Source organism: Phascolarctos cinereus, unplaced genomic scaffold (genome assembly GCF_003287225.1).
Source record: "Phascolarctos cinereus isolate Bilbo 61053 unplaced genomic scaffold, phaCin_HiC Scaffold_4;HRSCAF=312, whole genome shotgun sequence".
Classification (NCBI taxonomy): Eukaryota; Metazoa; Chordata; class Mammalia; order Diprotodontia; family Phascolarctidae; genus Phascolarctos; species Phascolarctos cinereus.
The window spans coordinates 366,796,144-366,819,732 of NW_027555847.1; the positions used below are offsets into that span (position 1 = coordinate 366,796,144).

General features: G+C 37.4%; 1 protein-coding gene across 10 annotated transcripts in view; it reads left to right on the plus strand.

The window, feature by feature from the left end:
- Window positions 1-23,589, plus strand: part of TCF4 (transcription factor 4) — a 443,926-nt gene that overhangs the window by 416,468 nt on the left and 3,869 nt on the right. For 7 of the 10 annotated variants that reach the window (XM_078153252.1, XM_078153254.1, XM_078153251.1 and 4 more), the window contains 5 exons: window positions 12,803-12,938; window positions 14,458-14,620; window positions 21,676-21,905; window positions 22,483-22,623; window positions 22,821-23,589. The exon at window positions 22,821-23,589 is cut by the window's right edge and continues 3,869 nt beyond it. In XM_078153252.1, coding sequence (XP_078009378.1) covers window positions 12,803-12,938; window positions 14,458-14,620; window positions 21,676-21,905; window positions 22,483-22,619 — 666 coding nt within the window. In that variant the 3' untranslated portion in view covers window positions 22,620-22,623; window positions 22,821-23,589. The remainder of the gene's footprint in view (window positions 1-12,802; window positions 12,939-14,457; window positions 14,621-21,675; window positions 21,906-22,482; window positions 22,624-22,820) is intronic. The other 3 variants (XM_078153253.1, XM_020994540.2, XM_020994567.2) reach the window with 1 other exon arrangement.

Below are 23,589 nucleotides of genomic sequence, written 5' to 3' on the forward strand. Positions count from 1 at the left end.
AGCCAGTGCTTACATGAGTATATAACATAGTATGGAATATTACAAAATGGCTCTTACACTAACAAGAAGAATGTAAAAAACCAGGGTTCATCACCATTTTCTCTCATAGTGGGATATCGGGACTTAGAAAAAGAAGACGTAGGTTTGGATTTCAACTCTACTGTTTACTAGCTGTGTGGTCATACACATGTTATTTAGCTTCTCTGAGCCTCAAGTCTCCTCATTTGTAAAATGGGAATATTATTTTTGTATTACCCACCTCATGGATTGTTATGAGGCTCAAATGAGTTAACATAAGTAAAACTAGCCACTTAATTGCTTCAAAACAGTGAAACATTATATAAACGTGACCCATTGTCCTATGGCAGAGTATTATCATTTCAGTTTCTTTTAATACACACCAGAATTGAAAGAACACTGTTTTTAGTAGCCTTGAGATAGTGATTCCTTCTTCAGAAATGATGATGGAACCCAAGAGAAAGGGATGAAAGTGAATTGACATGATCAGCACCAAAATTACTTTTTAAAAACAAAGGAAGAAACATGTGGAATCACTAAAGTCTTATGCACATCAGGCATCAGGTATCTACCAGCCTAAAGATGAAAGGAAACATATCTCCTCCTCTTGGAGCTGTAGGTTATTAGCAGCTGTTTATCCAGTCAGGAATAGAGATTAACATTGTAATTTTTGCAGAACAAGAATAAAATTTGTTTGGGAAGTTGGCTCTTCATATCAAGTTGATATGGACTGCCAAATAAAACTTCCTTTTGCAGAGCTCATGTGTTAGAGTTGAGCAATGTTATGATTCCCTGAGAAACTCCAGCTTACTAAGTCTCTCTCTATTAAGTGAAATAGAAAAAGTTCAGAGAAATGGGTGGAATTTTGCCATTGCAGCATTCAGCTGTGTAGGACATAACATGAAGGTAGCTACGCTGATCCAGTATGAGTGATGCAGCTTGACTTCAGACGTGGCATTCTTTTTTTTTTCTTTCTTTCTTTCTCTGAACCTCATCTTTACCAACTTTCAAGCCTGCTTAAATGGATTTTGCATATGACCACTGCTTGCAAAATGCCTTTTCATGAGGTATTTGGAACGTCGCTTAATACTCTGTGGTGCTTTCTTCTGTAAAAACTGTTGAACTTTGCTATTTTTTTTTCTGATTTAATGCTACTCTTAATGTCTTTTTTTTTTATTAAATCCGTTCTTTTGCTTTTGATCTTATTTATAGCTGAGCCACTGGTCATATGGAAGCTATTATTGTATAGCATGGAGATGAAAGACTTCATTGCAGTTAAATTAGAGTGAATCATTTGGACCAATAATACACATATACAGTGAGATACCATTTGTGTCAAAATGCCCTGTGTTGTGCCTTTTGTAACATAGCAGTTGAGGTTTATAAGGGCTTTACACAAATCTGCTTTCCTTCAGAGCTATGTATTTGGACAATACTGAACACATGTTAACATGCAGTACCTTACTGCTAGCTTGCTACATGTAGACCATGTCTATATGGTACCAAGTACTCAGAAAAAAGTATACATTTCATTTACATGTCATTGTCAGATTTGGGGGAGATATCAGAATTAAGGGACTAGGTTTTTTTTTCCAGTTTTCATCTAGATTTTACAGTTCTAAAGGAAAAAAGCATTTTTCTGTATTTAATAGAATTAGAAATAGTTTCTGACTTCATAAATACAATCTCAAGCCTAGAGAATAATGTTAGAGATGGAAGAACTTCGGATCTAGTTTAGCCAGCTCATTTTACAGATGAGGAAACTGAGGTCAAGAGGAGTTAAGTGATTTTTCCAAAGTCACACAGCTGTTAAGTTACAGAGTTGGGAATAGAAATTGATTCCGAGTCCATTGCATTTTTCCACTATATATTCCATGCCTTGTTATGAAGAGTATTGTGGTTGTATTGTGTAAAGCACTCTTGATTTAGAGCCAGCTGAGACCTAGATCCAATCAGTTCTTAGCTCCAATACTGTGAGACCCTGGGCCAAACTCTCCAAATTTCACTTTTTTCATCTGAAGATGGAAATAATATACTTGTACTTCCTACCTGTCATATGGTGATCATAAGGAAAGAAATTCCTAGAGCATTATAAAAATATGAATTTTCCTTCAATTATTAATCTTTTCATTGGTCATTTATTAAGAACCTAATTAGATGCTCTGCAGACAAAACTTCAGTGACACTGTCCCTGCCCTGTTCCTATACTTGCATCCTCTGAGTTACTCTTCGTACATTTTCTAATCTGACTTATGACCTCATTACCCAACTGAACCTGCTCCCTCCAGTTACTGGCAATATATTAGTTGACAAATCTGATAGTCTTTTCTCAGAAAGATAAGGCAGATCTTTCTTGATCTCACTTCTACATGTAATGCTATTGGCTATACACCATCTCCTCCTGGATATTCTCTCTTCACTGCATTTTCAAGATATTCACTCTCCTCATTTTCTTCCTACCTGACTGAATGCTCTTCAAGTCTCTGTCCTGAGTGCTCGCTCTCTCTCTCTCTGTCTCTCTCTTTCTCTCTCTGGCATCATTAGCTCCTGTTGGTTTAATTGCCATCTCTATGCAAATGACCCATATATTTATATATCCCGACTGGATTTCTCCCCTGAGGTTCAGTTCCACATCACTGTCTGTTATACATTTCAAACTGGATGTCTCAAAGATACCTCATATATTCAGTGTGCCATTATCTTTCCTCTAAACGACCCTTATTCCAGATTTTCCTATTTCTGTCAAGACTACTACCATTCTCCCAGATCTTATCCTTGTTTCCTCACTGTCTCTCATTCCACATATCCAACCAGTTGCCAAACTTCACTTCTTTCAGTATCTTTCCCATTTCAACTCTCTAATCATATGGCTACCACATTTTGTTGAGGCCCTCACCGCTTTTTACATTGAATATAAGAACACTTCCCCATTGGTCTCCTGATCAGAAATCATTCTCCACTCTAGACAACATGTGTCATCCACCCAGTTGATTTTCCTTAAGGGCAGATATTACTATGTCATGGCCCTACCTCACAAGCTCCAGTGGTTCCCTGTTGCCTCTAGGATCAAAACCTAGCCCCAGGTTATCTTTCCAGCCTTGTTATGTATAAGGCCATACTGATCTTTCCTTTGTTTGCATACATATCATTTTATCTACCATGTCTGATACTTGGAATAAACTTCCTTCTCACTTCTGCCTTACAGAATCCCTCTCTTCCCTCAAGCATAGCTCAAGCATGAGCTTCTGAAGTCTTTTCCTAAACCTCCTAACCATTAGTGCTTTCCCTCTTTGTATTTATTATTTTTATATTTATTCTATATGTGCTTATCTACATACATATTGTTTCCCTCCATGGAATGTAAATTTCTTAAGAATGAATGAATAAAGGATTTATTAAACTCTTAAATGTTCTGAGCAGCACAGATATAAATACAAAGTGAGACAGACCCTACACTTGAGGGTCTTATGTCTAGGAGAATGGTGGCCAAGGACTATGGTGGGGTTATGGGAACAGAGAAGAACATGCCTGAGGTGAAGATGAGGACACTGGGTCCCAAGGAATGCAGAGTCCAGTGGCTTGGGTCTGCCCAGGCAAGGTCTCTGGTGTTCCTGTTTGAAGGGGAGAGTAGCAACCATGGCTTATTCTTTAAACTTGTATCCTCATCGCCTAGCACAATACCCAACACACACTAGGTGCTTAATTAATGATTGTTCCTTTTGCTATTGCTATTTGCTTCTAGCAGTGTCAAATCAAGTCACTTCCCAGGGCCCCAGGCAATTTTCTCAATATTATAAAAAACAATCATTTACATCATGTTTTCTGGTTTACAAAGTATTTTCCTGACAACCTCGCAAGTGATATCTGCGTTTTCAAGATGGAAACTGAGGCTCTGAGGGGCCTAAATGAGTTGCCCAAAGCCACATAGCTGTTGAGTGGCAAAGCTGGGATTCCCATCCAGTTCTTTTGATGACAAAGCCAGTGTTTTTTAATACTACTACAATCTGAAGCTTGTTTACAGATTCTGCTTGTGCATAGTTCAGTTCTTCACATAGATGATATTACATTCTAGAGAGCAAGATCTGAATGCCATTGCTTTAGAATGTGACAGGACGTATTTACATCAGAGACAATTAAAGGCATTTGTGCAATCGGCCTTTCCTCTAACTTTTAGGAATTAAATAAAAACCTATATTACAAACCTGTTTAAAACCTTTGGGGAATGAGGACACCTTTAAATATTCCCTTCTCAGCCTTTGATAGTTTGAATCTATGGCTTTTTTTGGCCCATTAAGAGGAACAGTATAATAATTTTAATGTTTAGCACCTCATCCTCAGAAAAGCTACCTCCACTCTATGACTTTGGCATGGCTACCTGTGAGCAGTAAAAGCAATGTCTGTGTGACTGCTCTTCTCTTTAAAAGATGCACTTTTAAACTAAGTGGTATTTTTCACATTTGAGAAAATAAGTTTGCTTTCCTTTGATATGACAGAGATACTGGCAAAATAATTGAAACTGAAATCTAGCACTCTGCAACTGTCATGTATAATTGATATTTCATGGGGAGATTACAATTCAGAGACCAAAACTGTTTTCTTTGTCAATGGGTGTCTAATTACAGGGAAAACCCATCAACTTTTTGTTCTGTGTTTGTTATGAAACAAAAAAGGGGGGGAGGAAGAAAAATTAATTTCAAATGCCAGGATTTTCTTTTCTGCCTCATATTCCTGAAGTTGAGTTTTTCTCTCTTTTTTTTTCTTTTTTTCTTTCTTTTTTTTTAAAGGCCTTCATCAACAAGAGTGATTTGAGACCAAAGAGTCTACTTAAAAATATGAAAGCTCTAGATTTCTAAAGTGTCATCAAAGTGGTGCAATTTTAGAAAGATTGTGGTAGTATAAGAGTACCTTTGGTCTAAAAACCTGTTTTGAGGCAGTTATCTCAGGAGATAACATTAACAAGGATTGATTAACTGCCAAATGAAATTTAATACATTTTCACATCTATGAAACAGGCCTCTTAAATACAAGTAGAATAATTACTTTCAGAATGCTTGCTGGAAACAAAAGGAGTGAAAACAGTGAACATCTCTTTTTGTTTTTGTTGTTTGTTTTTAGCTTAGAATAAGGACAAAGATATTTACTAGAGTGCTTTCCTTCATTCCCCATGTAGAAATGGCCTTGCCAACCACTACCTAATTGAAACTGCATATCTTTTAAATCTGTTTATGTTGTAGGAGAAGCAGTAGTGGTTGAATTCAAAGTTCTTGTTAGATTTCTTGGCCTTGGCTCTGATGTAGTGAATTTTAGGGTTTTTTCTCCACCATAAGGAAAATGGTGAGGCTATCACTATAAGAGTGTGTGTTGCAGTGTTTGATATGAAAGCTGTCTTTTCCTTTAAGAAGAAAGTCTCTCTGATCCCTTCTGAACACATGGGAGTCTTTTAAAAGGCTCTGAAGCTTCTAATCAACTTACACAATGTTATCTGTATTATTTCCTGAATTTGAATATCAGCATTACCTCTAATCCACAGCAAGCACTAGACAAGTTACTGCCTGTTTGAGCCTCAATTTCTTCATTTGTAAAATGAGGAGCTTAGATTAGATGATCTCTAAGAATCCCCTCCAACTCTGAAATGTTATGATTTTAAAGTTCTGTCAATGGATCATAGATCTAGATCTAGAAAGGACCTTAGAGGCCATTTATTTCAAATCTTCTCATGTTACAAAAGAGGAAACTGAGGTGCAGAGACTTTCAGCCCAAGCTCATATAAGCATCAGAGGTAGTATCTGAACCCAGATCATCTGAATTTAGAGCCTTTGTCACAGAATGTGGGGTTTGGGGTCATTTCAAACTCCAGTGTTCTGAAAGAGTTAATGAACCTTTGTAGATGATTAAATTACTTCCAGTGAGTAATTTATGCAGATAATTGAAATAAGTGTATCAGTAATCCATATACAGTCAAACATAAAATAGGATTTTCCCCAGTCTTACGTGTCAGGTACAGAAGCCTAAATGGGATCACTGTATTTTGGTCGGTTGTGTCTGACTCCGTGACTCCATTTGGGGTTTTCTTGTCAAAAATACTGGAATGATTTGCCATTTCCTTCTGCAGTTTGTTTTACAGATGAGGAAACTGGGGCATACAAGGTTAAGTGACTTGCCCAGGGTCACGTAGCTAGCAAGTGTCTGAGGATAGATTTGAACCCGGGAAGATGAGTCTTCCTGACTCCCGGATCAGCACTCTATGCACTATGGCACCAGCTAATGCCCCAATCACAGTATAACCCAAGAAAAAAAAGAGAGTGAACATGTCATAGGAATTGGTGATGCTCGGGTGTTAGTTCTGTTCACTATTTTTAAAATACGGAATTTTATCCTAAGGCACCTTCTACAGAGATTGATATGGATATCTGTTATAGGCCAGTATTCATAAGTTTGAATATTTCCATGTGCTTAATTTTTAACTTGAAGTTTCTAAGACTCTAGAGGTAGAGAAGTTAATCCAAACTTCAGGGTTTAGAGGGGATGGCCACCTTGGTGCTAGTTGGCTACCAGGCGGAAGGAATGATTTGAGGAGCTGTTTTTGCCTGCCTATGAATGCTTTGACTCTGCTGCGGATCTGTTAAACTCAGGAGAGTGGGAAGGGAAGGTCTTGCCTTTGTCTGTAAAAATGACAACACTGATCATCTGCTTCATCAATAGAACATGCTCTTTGGGTTGTCCTTCCAGAAGTGGTCATAGATTTGCACTGAGATGCCCACACTTTCTCACCTGATCCCTCCAGTTATTGAAAGGACATTTTTTTTGCAAGACAAATGACAAGCTTTAGGTCCACACTCTAGCTGTGAAAGAGAGTACAGGTTCATGTGGGAAATTGTTCCATGGACACAGACAGAATGGGAAGATCTTCAAAAATGATTCACTATCAAATGGAAAAAGAATACATTGTGTTTCCCAGAGCATAATGGAAGAGTTTTTTTATAGGGATACATCGAAACAGATGGTTGCACTTCCAAAGGTTTGTGCATATGATTTAGGTCCCTTTTGTACATTCTGCCAGGTTACCAAAAAGCCAAGAGTATTTAACTGAAGATGTGGCATACTACAGAACTGTACAAGCATAGGTAACTAGTACCTTCCTCTAGAAAAGATACGGTTATACCACAGATCATTTCATTTACCCCTTAAAGTGAGTTAAGTACAATAAAATCCTGGTGTATTTTTATTAATTTCTCCCCTAATATGAGATGGAAAGCTCTCTGTCAGTGAACAAGAATCCACTGTAGTAAAACAGGAAATGATTAATATTATAGCGTTAACAAATAGATTATCTAGTAGAAAATGCAGGAAAAAAAAAGAAACCCAAAATAGATTAGATCCTGTGATTGTTTCAGCTCTCCTGTGCTTATCTCTCACTACAGAAAGTTTCAGATTGTTAAAGTCACTGCACACAGAAAAGGCATAGAGTTAAATGAGAATGAAAACTTAGGAAAGAGCCATATATAGCAAGAAAAAATCAAATAGAAGTGAAATGGTTCTTGAATTTTGGTGAACAGTTGGAGTATGTAAATATTCTCACATTAAACGTATTGGAGGGCAGCTAGGTGGTATAGTGGGTATAGTGCCAGGCCTGAAGTCAAGAAGACTCATCTTCCTGAGTTCAAATCCGGCCTCAGATACTTACTAGCTGGGTGACCCTGGGCAAGTCACTTAACCCTGTTTGCCTCAGTTCCTCATCTGTAAAATGAGCGGGAGAAAGAAATAGCAAACCAATCCAGGATCTCTGCCAAGAAAATCCCAAATGGGGTCACAAAGAGTCAGACACAAATGAACCACCACCACCACCACCACAACAACAAAGATGAAAGTCAAGAAGATAGTAAATAATCCCCCCCCTTGTAAATACTAAAGTGATCAGGAAAACTAACTTATTTAATATTTCAATTGATAAATATTTAAAGGAAAGATGAAGCATTAACTTTGAATTGCATGAACAGATGTATTCCAAAAAGGTTTGAAAGAGAATGCTTCCACAGCAAAGGAACTGGAAGTCTCTTTCATTTCAGTGACTTGAGATTTTAATAGGCTTATGTGAACTTTAAGAAATTAGGTATACAAGTTGGGACAGTTAGGTGGTGCAGTGTATAGAGCACCGGCCCTGAAGTCGGGAGGACCTGAGTTCAAATCTGGCCTCAAACCAAACACTTGACACTTACTAGCTGTGTGACCTTGGGCAAGTCACTTAACCCCAACTGCCTAAGCAAAAACAAACAAACAAACAAACAGAAATTAGGTATACTATGAGTACCTAACAGATGTGAAATTGCATGACATTGATCATATAAGTCGTGGTTGAGAGACTTACAGATGTAGCATTGACTGTAACTATAAAACCTCATATCTGTAGCTTATATCTTAGATTGAATGAAAAACTATTGATAGATTTTCTTTCAAAAGTACAAATGAATCTTCAAGAAAATAATAAGACAGTTCACCGAGAGAATCTGAGTATTTGTCACTCTTCTCTTCTATAGGAAAAGAACAGAAATACATAATGCATTTCTTTATGTCATATCAAACTGTTGAAGAACCCTGAAATATTTAGCCTGAAAAAGTGAAGATTACAGAGAACATGATAGCTGTCTTCAAATATTTGAATGGCTGTCATGTAGAAAAGGGATTAGACTAATTCTTTGTCACTACTAAAGGCAAGATCTGGGGTTAGAAGTTACAAGGAGTCAGATTTCTTTTCAGTGAAAGGAAGAATACTCAGAGTTATATTCATAAATAGACTAGGCAACATTGTGAGAAAACAGGATCCCCGTACCTCATGTGCTCAAGCAAAAGCTATTATAGGAGACTGGGAGGTTGGACTTCATGACCCCCCAAGATCCTTACCAACTGTAATATTCTAGTAGTCTGATGAATTTTTTTTTATCTTTTGTGTCTGCTAGAGCCTTACCAAACTCAATGGTGACATCAGGCTCTAGATGTATTATTTCCTTTTGGGTTTTTTCTTCTTCTTCTTGAGACTGGGTCTCCCTAATTATTTCAGGCTGAAAGTGCAGCAGCCACTCATGGACCACACTGCCGATTGGCCGGGAAGTTTTGACCTGTTCTATTTCTGACCTGGGCCAGTTCATCCCTCCTTAGACAACCTCATCCTCCACACCCACTCCCCCTATTTCCAGGGGCTTGCCATATTGATGTTGTTCATATACACACCCAATTGACATTAGCCCTCTTGTAGTTTAGAATTCCCAAACTCAAGTGATCTAGCAGCCTCAGCCACCCCAATGACAGAGAGTAGAAACTGCAGCCACATTCAGCTAGGTGTTGATTATCTTAATAAAGGAGTAAATTCTGTGTGTAGGCTGAATGGAATACATGTGATTAAAGGACCAGTGAAAGCCTTTGTACCACCAACCTGCTTGTGTCTGAAATTCCTACAATTGGAGTCATTATTTATGTTATGGCATTGAAGTAAAAATGCAAATATGTTACCTGGAAGTGGTAGGACATTAGTGGTAGCAAAAGGTGGAAGAAATTAAGAGAAAGGGCTAGAGCAGTGGGTACAAGAGAAGTATCAGGCCTAGTTGGCTTCTGGTGTGGGGTCTGTCCAGAACCAGTAGAAAGACATTTTTGGAGGAGAAACTCAGATCAGAGAAACCACAGCAGGAGGTAGAGAAACACAAACACCATCTACTTTTCAGTTTCCTCGAGTCTAGTATTTGCTACCATGTTTATTGTAAAGAATAGCATAATGTTTTGGGAATTACTAAGAACGCAAAGCCACAAAAGAAAAATCAGGATGAAATCAGGTGAAATTCTAAGACACAGAGTACATGTGAAATTCCAGAAATCAAATGATTATTATATCCATTCCACCTGCTATGTGAGTTAGGTCAAGTCACAATATCTGTAAGCCTGTTTCTTCATCCATAAAATGGAAATAATATGTACCCTTTTATAGGGCTATTGTGCAGATTAAATGAGATAATATATTAGAAAGTAACTGGAGTAATTGCCAAGAAGGATGTGTTATTAAGGTAGCATCGCTGACATGACTTCCAACTGTAATTGTACTCAACACAGTAGTGATGTAGTTATATTTTGCCTAAATTAGGTGCTATGAAAAAATATAATCAAATCAGTAATGATATGAAATGTCTAATTGAATATAGTCAGGCCTTATAAGTAAGTCATGTTTAATATGTTTTCAGAAGAAATTCAGCATATTTCATTTTCCTAACATTTACCAAAACAGAAGACACTTAACAATATGTATACTGTTATTAGTCCAAAGACATTCTTAAGTTTTTCTTAACTGTCTCTTAGTTGTCTTTTCAATTCAAGAACAACTTAAAACAAGCTATTGAAATTGGATAAATGACAAACTAGTCATTTTTGCCTATGGACTAGTTGTAAGGACTTTTTAAAATAGTACTGTACTATGAAAATGCTTATCATAGTACATTATTGAGAGTATTCACAAAATGTTTTACTTAACATTAGGGTTAGAGGTCAGGTTAGTGGGTAGTGGAAAGCCCACTGGTCTTGGAGATACAGAATCATGTAACCTCAGAGTTGGAAGAGACCTCAGAGGCCATCTGGTTCGGCCTGTCCCTGACCAGGAATCCACTCGCTCTACAAGATCTCTAAAAGGGTTTTCCAACTATAATATAAAGACTTCAAATGAAAGGGAATACTCTACTCTAGGACTACCCATTCCACTTTTGAACTGTTATCGTTGTTAGGAACTGATCCCAGTGTTCCAGGCATGTTCTGACCAGAGAAGAGAAGAGCAAGAACTCTTACTTCCTTCACTCTGGATATCTGTCCTTTGCATAGCCTAGGATTTTGATATCGTGGCATACATACAAGTTTGGTTCCACTAAAATCTCTAGATCTTTTTGAAAGAATCATTGTCATGCCTTCTCATCTTCCTCATCCTCTGATATAGAGGTTTTGGGTTTTTTTTTTAATTTTAACCCACCAATAAAAATCAGAAGACCTAGACATATAGAAACAGAAGGCATAGATTTAGTTCTGGTTATGTGACCCTTGGCAAGTCACTTAATTTCTTTACTTCTTTGTCTGTAAAATGGAATGAATATCACTTGTTACTGTTTGCCTCACAGCATTGTTGTGAGGAAAACACTTCGTAAAGTGCTATTTGAAATGTGTTTTATTTTTAAGGGTGGCAGCTTACACATGAGAATGCTTAAAAAATATTTTTCTTTTTAGTTGGTATCTGGATTTACCAAATCAGGTCACCTGAAAAGCTGTGTTACTTAGTTTACGTAAGGAACCTAAATATATTTAGTTTAGTCTGAATGAGCTATATGATTCTCCCAAAATGTCCTAGTTAATTTATTTTGAATTCATAAAAAATAATACTTTGTGGGGGGGAAGATTCTCTTTTTGCTATTCAAAATATTTAAAAATATTTGGCATTTAGTTTTTTGTGATTATCTTGGTCAGATTTGGTTGTTGTTTTTCCCTTTGGAAAAAAATAATTCATTTAATTTCTTGGTCTCAAATTAGTGATAACAATTTTGCTTTATTACCTGGTATATTTTATTTAAAAGATTGTTTTCTTGTCTTCAGTGATATTGATTCATGGAAAATAGCTTTGGAGATAGGAATTTCACTTACATATCTTTAGGCTCATTATCCCACTCGTACATGTGCCTTTAAACAGCAATTAAGCAATAGATTTTTTAAAAAACTTTCGTAATGGAAAGTCTAGCTTTCAAGTCAGAGATATGTTTATATTTATGTTCCTCAAGGTTTATCATGTCTGCTTGGGTTGTATTTAGGCATTTGTTACTAGTCAACAATTTCTCCCATAGTTACCACATGCCAAGGGTACCTGAACCCAAGAGTGTGTGTTCATACCTAACAAACACCTTGAGGGTATCCTTCAAGCTCACTGCCCATTTTCTTCTTTGTGCATGCCTTTCTAGAACCATACAAAACATTAGCTTATCTATGATATGATGCTTTTCTGAGCCTAGAAAGGTGAAAATAATGAAAGGATCTCCAGTGTGCTTGCCTGGCAATGATGGCATGACTGGTGTGTTTAATAAAACCTTTATTGGTACATTTTCCGGTGTGGTGGTGTTGGCAGAAATGGTCCCCCTTTGGATTTGGAACTCGGCAGCTGATGAAATACAGTAAACATTAATTTGGAATGGGCTGCCAGTTTTGGAAAGCCAGGTGACATTTTATTATATTTGTACTGAACAGGGGCTGTGCCGCATACTGCTGTAGCTTCCGCTGTCAGAGGCTTAGCTGGCATTATGGAAAAAAAAATGGCAGGCCTGAGAATCTTATCCCCTGAAATGAAAGTCGAATGCCAAATTGAAATTCCTACAGGATTTCCGATAGCAATGGGGGAATTGAGAAGCCCACAATTAAGCATATGGGCATTAAGATAATTGTCAGATCTGTTGGCGGACATGATAGAAGACAGATGGGTACGAATCAGTGCGCTCCACTGCAGCACCCTGGGAGACAATTTGACGTTTTACCTGCCTGAGCTACCCTGCCATATTTGTCACTAAATGTGCGGCACAGCATCTTACTGAGTGTTAAGTGTTTTTTGCACGATAGTATAGGTAGATGTGTGGGGCTTTGGTGCCCTCTAGTGAAAAGCAATCGAGAGCTGTGTTAAATGCTGGTGTCTCCTTCCAACTGATGTTTGGCTGTCTCAGGAGCTAGTTGCCTCACCTTAATTTCCACTCCCGCTAACCTCTATGTCATTTCTTGCCTTTTTCAGGTCGGTGCCCATCGCGAAGATGGTGTGGCTTTAAGAGGCAGCCATTCTCTTGTGCCAAACCAGGTTCCAGTCCCACAACTCCCGGTTCAGTCGGCCACTTCCCCTGACTTGAACCCTCCCCAAGATCCATACAGGGGTGAGTCCACCGCAGAAGTGCCCTTCTTAACTGTTCTCTGATCTATATGCTTTACCTGTTCCCACGGCAAGTTAGATGCTGACATCTGCATGCTTGGTATTCATTTCTAGATTAAAAACTGGCACAGAACCCAAGTTCAAGTTCAGCATAGTAAAGTAAAATTTCAGAACTTGTTCTTCATAGGTTCTGTTTCTCCAAAAACTGTTTTTCCAAAAGTCCTTTGGGACTCTGGTTTCATTTGAGTGGAGAATGAGACATCAGAGTGATGATAGTAAAGTTTATTTTAGTTATTTACACATTTTTCACTCAGTCAGTAGTTAGTATTCAAATCACTTAATGGGGTTCGATGTAACATGAATATTATGCTTCCAAAAAGATAAGGAGGAAGGATTTTTTTTAATTGAAGGAAATTTAGAAAGAAAGAAAATTGGCCGTATAAAGCAGAGACTGTCAAATTAGTTCTGTGGTAGGGAGAAATCTAGCATGATTACATGCTTCCTCCAATAGGCAAGAGAGTTCATAACCTATAGAAAGATACCCATGATCATTTATTGTCTACAACTTATTTCAGGACTGGAAATTTTTTTTCTCAGGAAGACATCTGGCTTATCCCTGTGCCTCTTAACTCATCACAAATGATTAATTTTACCAAAGGAAACAAACTTTTAGATCAAAATAGCTTCAATAATAATTGCTAGGGCTGAATTTTTAAAATTTGTTGTAAGCCTAGAATGGTAAGCTATGTCACATCCCAGATTTTTTTCAGAAGTGTTTGTCAAAACTGACCAGATTTGAGGATGTTAACAACCCAACTTTCTGGGCCCACAGAAGCATTTACAATTCAACTCTAGCAATCATTTATTCTTGATGATAGAAGTTATTTGGATCCAATAGTTATTGCCCATTTGTAACCATGACCATCTATGATTAAAGTGAAAATGTGTAACTAACTGCCTAACAGGTGTGTGTGTGTGTGTGTGTGTGTGTGTGTGTATTTCTCCTTTAGTCACTAATTATTCTTTGAGTGAGAAGGAAACCTAATTCAGTAATACGATTATGGTATCTTTTGAAGTCTTACTGACTGAATGTATTTATTTTATTCCATGGCAATAATATTTTAAGGATTTTTTCTATTAAATCATGCACATGGAAAAACTCAATATAATAGCTGATATTTACTTGGATTCTTAATCAGAACATTGAGGTGTGTGATTTTCATGATTATGATTTTCATTGCAATTAAGTTGATGTTTTGTAGACAGTGAAATTACCATCTACTCCAAAAGATTGCAAAATAGAATTTAACCTCAGAGCCCATGCAATGAAAACTGGTTTCAGCAGGTGCATTTTGGAAACTTCCCCAGATAGCATAAAAGAGTGACAGTCTGAGCACAAGGGTCAGAGTTCAGCTCTCCTTATTGTCTAGCTGGCAGCCCCACAATAAGTAACACACACCTCTGTGCATTTAGTCTTTGCTTTAAACATTGGCAATAGTAACACAGCCTTTTTTTCCCTCTAGGCATGCCAGCTGGATTGCAGGGGCAGAGTGTATCCTCAGGTAGCTCTGAGATCAAATCTGATGATGAGGGAGATGAAAACCTGCAAGACACAAAATCTTCTGAGGACAAGAAATTAGACGACGACAAGAAGGATATCAAATCAATTACTAGGTCAAGATCTAGGTAACAGTATATAATACTGTCGCTTCATTTAATTCCTTTATTGGACTTTGATGAAGTGAACAGAACAAGGAAGAAACTATTCGGTTTTTTCCTAGCAGGTAAATCCACAGCTGAACAGGCCTATTCTAGAAGTACTGATAGTATCATTTCAGATACCAGTACTCTAGTAATGCCTAAATTCCTCTTAAAAACATCAATTGGGGCACCAAGCAAATTATGTACCATAAAAAATAATTATTGATAGATTCAAAAATAAAACACTGCACTTTTAAATCTATGTTCATTTGTAAATTTGATGCAAAATGTTATTCTTTTTTAAGTGTTTCTTAAAAAAATCAAAATTGCAAAACAGTATTAAAATACTAGTCCAATATGTTGGTACACTGTACTCTTTTCTCTTACCCTTAAAATACACCTGGATACTTATTTTATCCCAGTTTTAATAGCATTGATACTTTATTTTTATGTTGACAAATTGAGCCATAGTTCAGAATGATATCTAAATTGTTAACATTCTTCTTTTGCAGTGCCTATGTAGATAGATGGTATGATGTATAATTGTATTCATCTCCTAATAACCGAGGTTTTCTGGTTTATTTTTAATGCCCAGCATAGTTACATCCCAATTTGTCTTGAATTTTTACTTCCATTTGACAGTGGTGAGCTTCTGCTGCTGCTACTCCCATTCTTAATCTTTTAGTTCCCTTTAACATGTTTCATTTCCACAGGGAAGCCTAATTAATGTCTCATATTTATAGAGTACTTAGAGGTTTACAAAGCACTTCCCTCACAATGACCCTGCCAAGTGAGGTTAAGTGATTTGGTCATGATCATGCCCTTAGTAAGCATCAGAGCCTGGACCTGACATTCTTCTGCCCCCAGGTCTAGGCTTCAGATCTACTGGTCCTTCAGCTATACTATACTGCCTCTCTTTATTGACTTTTAAGAGAAATCATGACTATGTCTAGGAGTCTTTTAACAGACAAGGCAGACTTTGATGGTATCTTTATCTAAAGATTTCATTAGACAAAGAACTTCAGTTCAGCCATGAAATCAGTGTACCTATGAGGTACCTGTGAGGTATTTGGTCTTTGCCATCCTGCCCTTGATGAAGTCAAGGCACCTAGAGAGAATAGCTTAGGTGCTGTCTGCTTCCAGTTAGCTTATTTTGTTAGAGCACCCAACTAATCAGGTCAGCATCATAGCTTCAATGGCCATGGATTTTCAGTTGTTATCTTCTAAGACTACAGACTGTATCCTGAATTCCAGTCAGACTCTTCACAAGAAGGCAACCAATTTAGAAATCTTGGAAGGATTCATTCATGCAAATCCATTATCAGGAAGGCAAAAACTTTTCAGATTGCATGCCAGACTTCCTGGGTTGGGAGAGTTATTTTAGTAATGTATAGTACATTCCATAAGTATTGGCCTTTAAGTTTGAAGATAACATAGTTAAGGTTTTTTGTATTCACGTGTGGATTGTTTGTTTATCTGAATGAAAAAAGAACCAATGCATGAACAATATACCTTCAAGACAACTCTTCTACACAGTGACTGTGTTGTTGTTTCTACAATTTAGTCCCTGTTAGTCTACCCTATTGTCAGTACCTAGGAGAGAGCAAGAACATTAACCAGTGGGCTGCTGCCGTCATACTAAAACTTATTAAGCTAATCCGCATCAAAGGAATATGTGCCCATTCCCATGGTTGAAGAGGGAAAGATGCCCCCCCACACACACAGACACACACAAACACGCATAGGAGGGTGACCCCGATCTTGAGATAATTGTGCCAGTGTTGATTCACTCACACAGACAGTGATGCAAGATCAATATTTCTACCTGTTTTTCAACTTCATTACAGTTACGATAGTCTAAAAGACTTAGATAATATGGGCTAAATAGCCCAATTTAGGCCTATGTTTGCATTAACTTAGAAACTCCTGTGAAGGTGGTGGAATGAGAGATATGCTAGGAGCAGCACCCACCCCCAAAGTGATAGAAGCAGAAAGCCCAAATGCTCATGCTTCTAGCCTCCCTCCCTTCTTCCATCTTCCAAGTGCTGGCCCATATCAGTTCTGTTTCATTTGAAGCACCAGTTATCAAAATTAAGGCCTGGACAAAGAGAGGTGAGGAGACAGCTCAGATGGCTCAGATAGATGAGTCCAAGACTCAAGAAGAAGGAAAGGAGGTAGGTAAGGAGGAATATGAATCTAGGAAACAAGATACTGTAGAGGTTAGTACTGGTTGCAACTACTTAAAATATTGCACAGGAGGATACATACAGCCCTCTTGAGACAAAGGAGAAGAGGCTTCATTTCAAAGGCTTCTTGGAACATTCCTCTCAGCAGTGAACTGGGGGGCCCATCTCTTGGATCTTGTACCCCCAGTCTCAACGGTCCTAGCACAGAAGGACTATAGAAAATTAGTTATAGAGAGAAGATAGAACCCAGAAGAATATGACTAGTAAAGGTTAAGAATAGTCTGACAATCAATTGTCAGTCAATAATTGTCTACTAGGCACTAGGGATGCAAAAGTGAAAGAAAGAAGTTCTGTTCCTCAAGGAACTTCATGTATAAGAGTTTGAAGATGATTCGGGGGGAAGGAACCAACAGATTGGAGAATCAGAAACTAAGCCCCACTCCAGTGGCCACTTGGAATTTTCCTACACCATTAGCCCTACTGATCACCTCACAGTCTGAGGGATACAGTGGCAGTGTCCAGCACTGGTGTTTCAGAGAACCAGCAGCCAGTGCTGGGGAAGGGGCACAACAGTACTAGGACTTAAGAAGAGCAAGGATTGGGGTTAAGAAGCATAATTTCAACAAGGAAATCATAGGAAAATCAACATAGTGAGAAATTTTTTTTTAAATAACAGAGCTGACAGAGGAAAAGAAATGTTCATTTAAGGAAAAATTGTTACATTATTGGACAGGAACTAAGTAGCAAAGGAAACTGAGGCCAGATCCCCTGAGAAAGGTGATTAGCAACAAGAAATTATTCAGACCCTACTGAAACAACAATGAAGCAACTTTAGGAACTTCTAGGAGGATTCAGAAGCAACATCAAATTAAGTGAAAATATCAGACATCAGAAGAGAATACAGGCTCTTAAAAAAAATCAGCAAGTCTAACCAGATACTAAAGAATTTAGAACATAATGCAGAAACAATAACAGTAAATTCTCTTAAAGGAACAACAGAATTGGAATGCAAAAGTGCAAAGGCAGAAGGAACATGCCTATATTAAGTGCATGTGACCTAGTATAGGAGGCAAACACTTGAATAGCACCCAGAGTTCTTTAGTACCCACCTTAGGCACTAGCAGTTTAATATTGCTCCTTTAAATTGAACTAAATTGCACTAATTGCTATTATTTAACTGAATGTCAGGAATGCACTGTTTTGTAGAGAATTTAGAATTAATAATAACTACTAACTTGTATCATCATATTCTGAACTAATGAGCCTGTAGTTCATATTAATAGAACTGTCCTTAAAATCCGTCAGCCTACTGAAATTTGACTTGCTCAGCCAACAAGCTACAAATCTGGGAAATTAAAATTCTAAACAGGAAAAAAAGTAACAGTGTTAAATACATTCTGAAGGTATTAAATAAAAGAGGATAGGTTTTTCTTCTAACAATCTGGTGCCCTAGATAAAATCTTTAGTCGAGATTTACTACTAAAAGTACTCAGAATTCCTTAACAGCAAAATGTTTAATAATGTAGGTATGAAAATATAACAGGGATAAATGTTACTGCCTCCTATTCCTCACCTTGCTTTTATGTTTGATAGAGTTCTATCCAGAGATAAACACTGTACAAAGATTCTGATATTCTAGTCATAATTTAGCATGAATGTCCAATACGCTATTTAAATGGCTGCCAAGGCCACCTGCCCAAGTACTAAAGTGAGGGTTGGCAATGATCTGGTAAATTAGGGTTGTATACATTCCAGATATTTTAGACCAAAATATTCACTTGCAGCACACCCCAAGCACTCAATAAATGATCCCCTTATGTCTTCAGTTATCCAAATTGGCTGTCTAATCCCCCACATAATTGCCAACTCTCCACTTCACTTTGGAATAGGGAGATTTGGCAGAAGGTGTTCTGCTTGGGACAAAGAATTAAGATTCACTTACCCTGATCTTAGCAAGCATTTTCAGAATATTTTGTAGGTTACCACTAAAATAAAAACCATTTATCTCTCCTCCGCTCATTTTCCAAAATGCCACTGCTTCCTTGCTATCCTCCACTCTTTTATGGATAGGAAAGATGAGAGAAAAAAGTACAGTGACAATTTGAGTTTTTTCATTTCATTCTTTGTTGGTAAGAGACACTAAAGAGAAGCTTCTATGTGATTAACACCTCTATGTTGCTGTTCAATGATCAGACCAATTCTTATTAATTTAGCTAGTAGCTGTTACATATACATATTAATGGGTCCTTTGAAATTTCAGTAGACTATTTTAATTTGTTATTGAGAACGGTCTCGTTTGAAAAGGTCACTCTTGTGACATTTAGTTATGCTTCCAAATCTGTATTATAAGCCAACAGTGTTTGGAAAAAAAAATCCATGCAGTCTTATTTGCATAACCAATTTATTTATTTATACATTTATTTATAAGTGAATAATGAATTCAAATTACTTATTAGCCCATGAACCTTTGGAAAACAAGTTCTCATTTTCAAGTCTTCTTTGTGTTATATATAGCACAATGTTTAATGTACAAAATGATTACCCAAATGATTGCCTTTTTGACTTTACCTAGGGGAAATTTGCTTCTGTTACTGTTCCACCTATTCCATTCTGTTCATTATTTCAACTAGTGTTGATATCTAAAGGACTTGAGTGCTTTATAACAGTATCCTGCTTAGTGGTTTCAGAGGACATTGCAGGCTTGGGAGTGGGGGGGGACGACTGGGAAGTAGAGGACTTATTTAAATGAATAAACAGCAATTGAGAGGGGAAAAAGCACAAGGGGGTTCATTCTAATCTGGCCCAGCTATATTTTATCCCTATTCATTACCAGAAAAGCTTATCAAAGAAACATTGCCATGCCCTACTTGGCCTCCTAAGCTTAAAGTTGGGAGGAGCCTCATTGTTCCAGCCAGATCATCAGGAAGTAATGACTCTTTTTCCCCTTTATATTTATTTACCCCTTGCCCCAGATCTCACCTGTCCCCTGTATGGCTACTAAGGGAATCCTTTTAATGCACTAAATGTCTTAAGTTGCAGTTGATTCTATCACATTCTAGAAATTGATCCATGAGGAGGGGCCACCCCAAACCAGTATTGTTTCAGACCCTAAACAACCCGAAGTCTGGAAGTCTAAATCATCTTCCTCACCTTCATTCTTGGCTGTTGATTAGCCAAAAGAAATTGATGTTTTTGAGTTGTTTTGGTTGTGTCTAACTCTTTAGGACCTCTTTTAGGGTTGTGTTAGCAAAGATATTGGAGTGATTTGTCATTTCCTTCTCCAGCTCATTTTGTAGATGAGGAAACTGAGGCAAACAGGGTTAAGTGACTTGTATAGGGTCACACAACTAGTAAATGTCTGAGCCAGAATTTGAACTCAGGTCTTCCTGACTCCAGGCCCAGCAGTCTTTTCACTGCCAGCAATTAACTATTGTTCTTTTAAGAAAGAAGGGCAAGAAGAGAGTTAAATGAAAAGAGAAACAGATCCGTCTGGCAATTTCACATTGCAACAGGAAAAGCATCTTTACTTAGTGAAAATTCGGACCTGAAATCACAAAAATCTTAGAGGTGTAAAGGACATTCAGACATAATCTAGATTCTAGTCCTTTGGATTCCTAACATCTCTCTAGTAGCCTCTGTCGATATTTGTTACAGGGAGCTCACTACCTATTGTGGCTACCGGTTTCATTTTTTAAAAGCTCAAAGTTGGGACAGCAGGGTGAAATGCTGCCCTCAATTAAGTCAAAATTTACTTCCCTGTAATTTTAATGTTTGCCCTTTGGAACATCCCAGAACAAGTCGATGTCCTCTTTTAGGTGAAAGTCTGCACGTATTTGGAGATTCCTATCAGCTTCCCCACTACCTACTACCACGTCTTCTCTTCTCTATCCTAAATAGCTATGGATACCCTCAACTTTTCTTCACTTGCAAGTTTCCCATCCCCTCACTAGCCTGCTCACTGTCTGGATAAACTTTAGTTTGTCACTATCCTTAAAGTAAAGTGCCTGGAACTGGGACCACCCTCAAGTTGCTTTTCTTGTCTATTCTTAAAATTATTGATTTGTAGAACAAGGAAAAGCCATCATCTAATTTGGCCTCCTGAGAGGGAGAAAACAAATCTCAGAAAAGGTTGAGGATCTTACCAGAGATCCTACAGCTGGTAGTGGCAAAGTATGAACTAAACATCCAACTTTTTAGAACTCCTTTGTGTTATTTAATTTAAAAAAAACCCAAAATGCAGGAGCTTAAACTTATCCCTGTTTTTACCTTATCTTGTTTAAGTCTATTGAGATCTTTTTGAATCATTTGTTTTCATTTCGTTCTAAATGCTACACAGAATGGAACTTTTCAAAAACTTCTTATTTTAAACTGTACTTTGCTTACAGGAGTCATGCTCCCTATAGGGTAAGAGAAAACAGGCTGTGGTGCTGCTTTTTGAAATGTAATGTTTGTTGTTGAAATGTACATTGTTTCATTTTGGCTGTTGTCCTGCACTCTTTCATTCTCCCAATGCAAACAATATGTGGCCCTGTTTCTGACTTGGCCATTGTCTCCAGCTTGATTTGAGCATTAGATCTTTGGTAGAACCATTAGCTCTTTTCTCAGGTCAAGATACATGCTGGAGATTTAATGGGATGAAGAGCTATCTCACCACTTTGTAGGCAGTCTCAACAGCAATATTTAATTTAAAAATTGTAAACTTGAAAAATTATAAATTTGCAAAAGTCTGGCCTCAGATGGAGAATCTCAGTGAACACCCCCCCCCGGGTTGGGGGAGGGAGGAATAAGGAAAATATTTAGAAAGCTTTTCCCCCCACACCATTAGAAAATGTTATGCCTTTTTTTGTTTCACAGCAATAATGATGATGAAGACCTTACACCAGAGCAGAAGGCAGAGCGTGAAAAAGAAAGGAGGATGGCCAACAATGCCCGTGAGCGCCTGCGTGTGCGTGACATTAATGAGGCTTTCAAGGAGTTGGGCCGCATGGTGCAACTCCATCTGAAGAGTGACAAGCCCCAGACAAAACTCCTGATCCTCCACCAGGCTGTGGCTGTCATTCTCAGCTTAGAGCAGCAAGTGCGAGGTCAGTTTTACACCACATTCTACCTTTATTTCATGACATGAGTGTTTAGCTCTGAAGCTGATAGTTGTTATAAGCAATGGCAAATATCAGGCAAGGTTCTTACATTATAAAGCAAAGGAAATTCATAGTCTAAAATGATCATTCCAACTTGAGGTCACATTGAAGGTCTATAAGGAAACTCTTTTTTTGATTATATAGTATTTAGATTTTGAAACTCCATTTTGAAATTTCACAAGTGTATCATCTGAATCCAGGGTTTAGAACATCTGCCTTGCTTGCTTTTCTGAATTACAAACTTGGTATTCCAAATTCAGTATCCAATTCTGCCTGAATCGTCTTCTCTCTTGCTTCCTACTTACATGCACGAGCATTTAACATACTAGCAAAGCATGTTAATTACAAAATGCTGTTGTTAATACCATTAGTACAGTACTGTTGTGAAAACACCAAGTCTCATCACATTGCTACCTTAACCCCAAAAGTAGCACCTGGGTTAACTAAACAATTGGGTCAAAATAGAGAGCAGATTCACCAGACTGAACCATTTGGCAATGCTTTTTACTTTAATGTTACACAGAAAGGAATCTGAATCCTAAAGCAGCATGCCTGAAAAGAAGGGAAGAAGAAAAAGTATCTTCAGAGCCTCCTCCACTTTCATTGGCGGGACCTCACCCTGGAATGGGAGATGCATCAAATCATATGGGACAGATGTGAAATGGTAAGTTCTATTTTCAACCATTATAGATATCACTCTTAGACCCAAGTCATCAGACGTTTTTTAAAAATAGGTTTTAATTGAGACCTCTCCCAGATTTTGGTTTAGAAAATGATTCTGAAATGCTTGTTCAAAAAAAAATGACTTATGCTAAAATCTGTTCATTAATTTTCCTCTTTTTTTTTTTACTTCTTTCACAGGTCCAAGTTGCCACATTTCTTCATTAAAACAAGAGACCACTTCCTTAACAGCTGTATTATCTTAAACCTACATAAACACTTCTCCTTAATCCCCTTTTTTGTAATATAAGACAAGTCTGAGTAGTTATGAATCACAGACGCAAGAGATTTCAGCATTCCCGATTATCAAAAAACAAAAAACAAAAAAAAGTGCAACTTGAGGGACGACTCTCTTTAACATATCATTCAGAATGTTTAAAGCAGAATGTTGCGAGCTGTGGCACGCAGCCCAGAGACTGAATGGCAATCTTCTCCACACTGTGGAACAATGCATTTGTGCCTAAACTTCTTTTGGAAAAAAAATATAATTAATTTGTAAGTCTGAAAAAATATTTAATTTAAAAATTGTAAACTTGCAATAATGAAAAAGTGTACTTCTGAAGAAAACTACATGAACGTTTTTGTTGGTGTTGTAGTCAGCTAGTGTTTCTACTTACTGGATATTGAAGGGGGAGCTTTGCTGCCCTAGTTACAAAACCAGCAAACGTCCTAATGAAAATGAAGTGATGACATTAGCCATTCCTTAGGGTAGGAGGAACAGATGGATCTTATAGACCTATGACAAATATATATATATAAATATATATATAAATATATATTAAAAATTTAGTGAATATGGTAAGCTTTTGTTCATTTGTTTCAGACTTTTTTCTCCTGTAAAAAAATAGTACTGATTAACTTTTTTAAAAAAAAAAGATTTTACTGTAAATACGGATTTTTTTGTCTTATT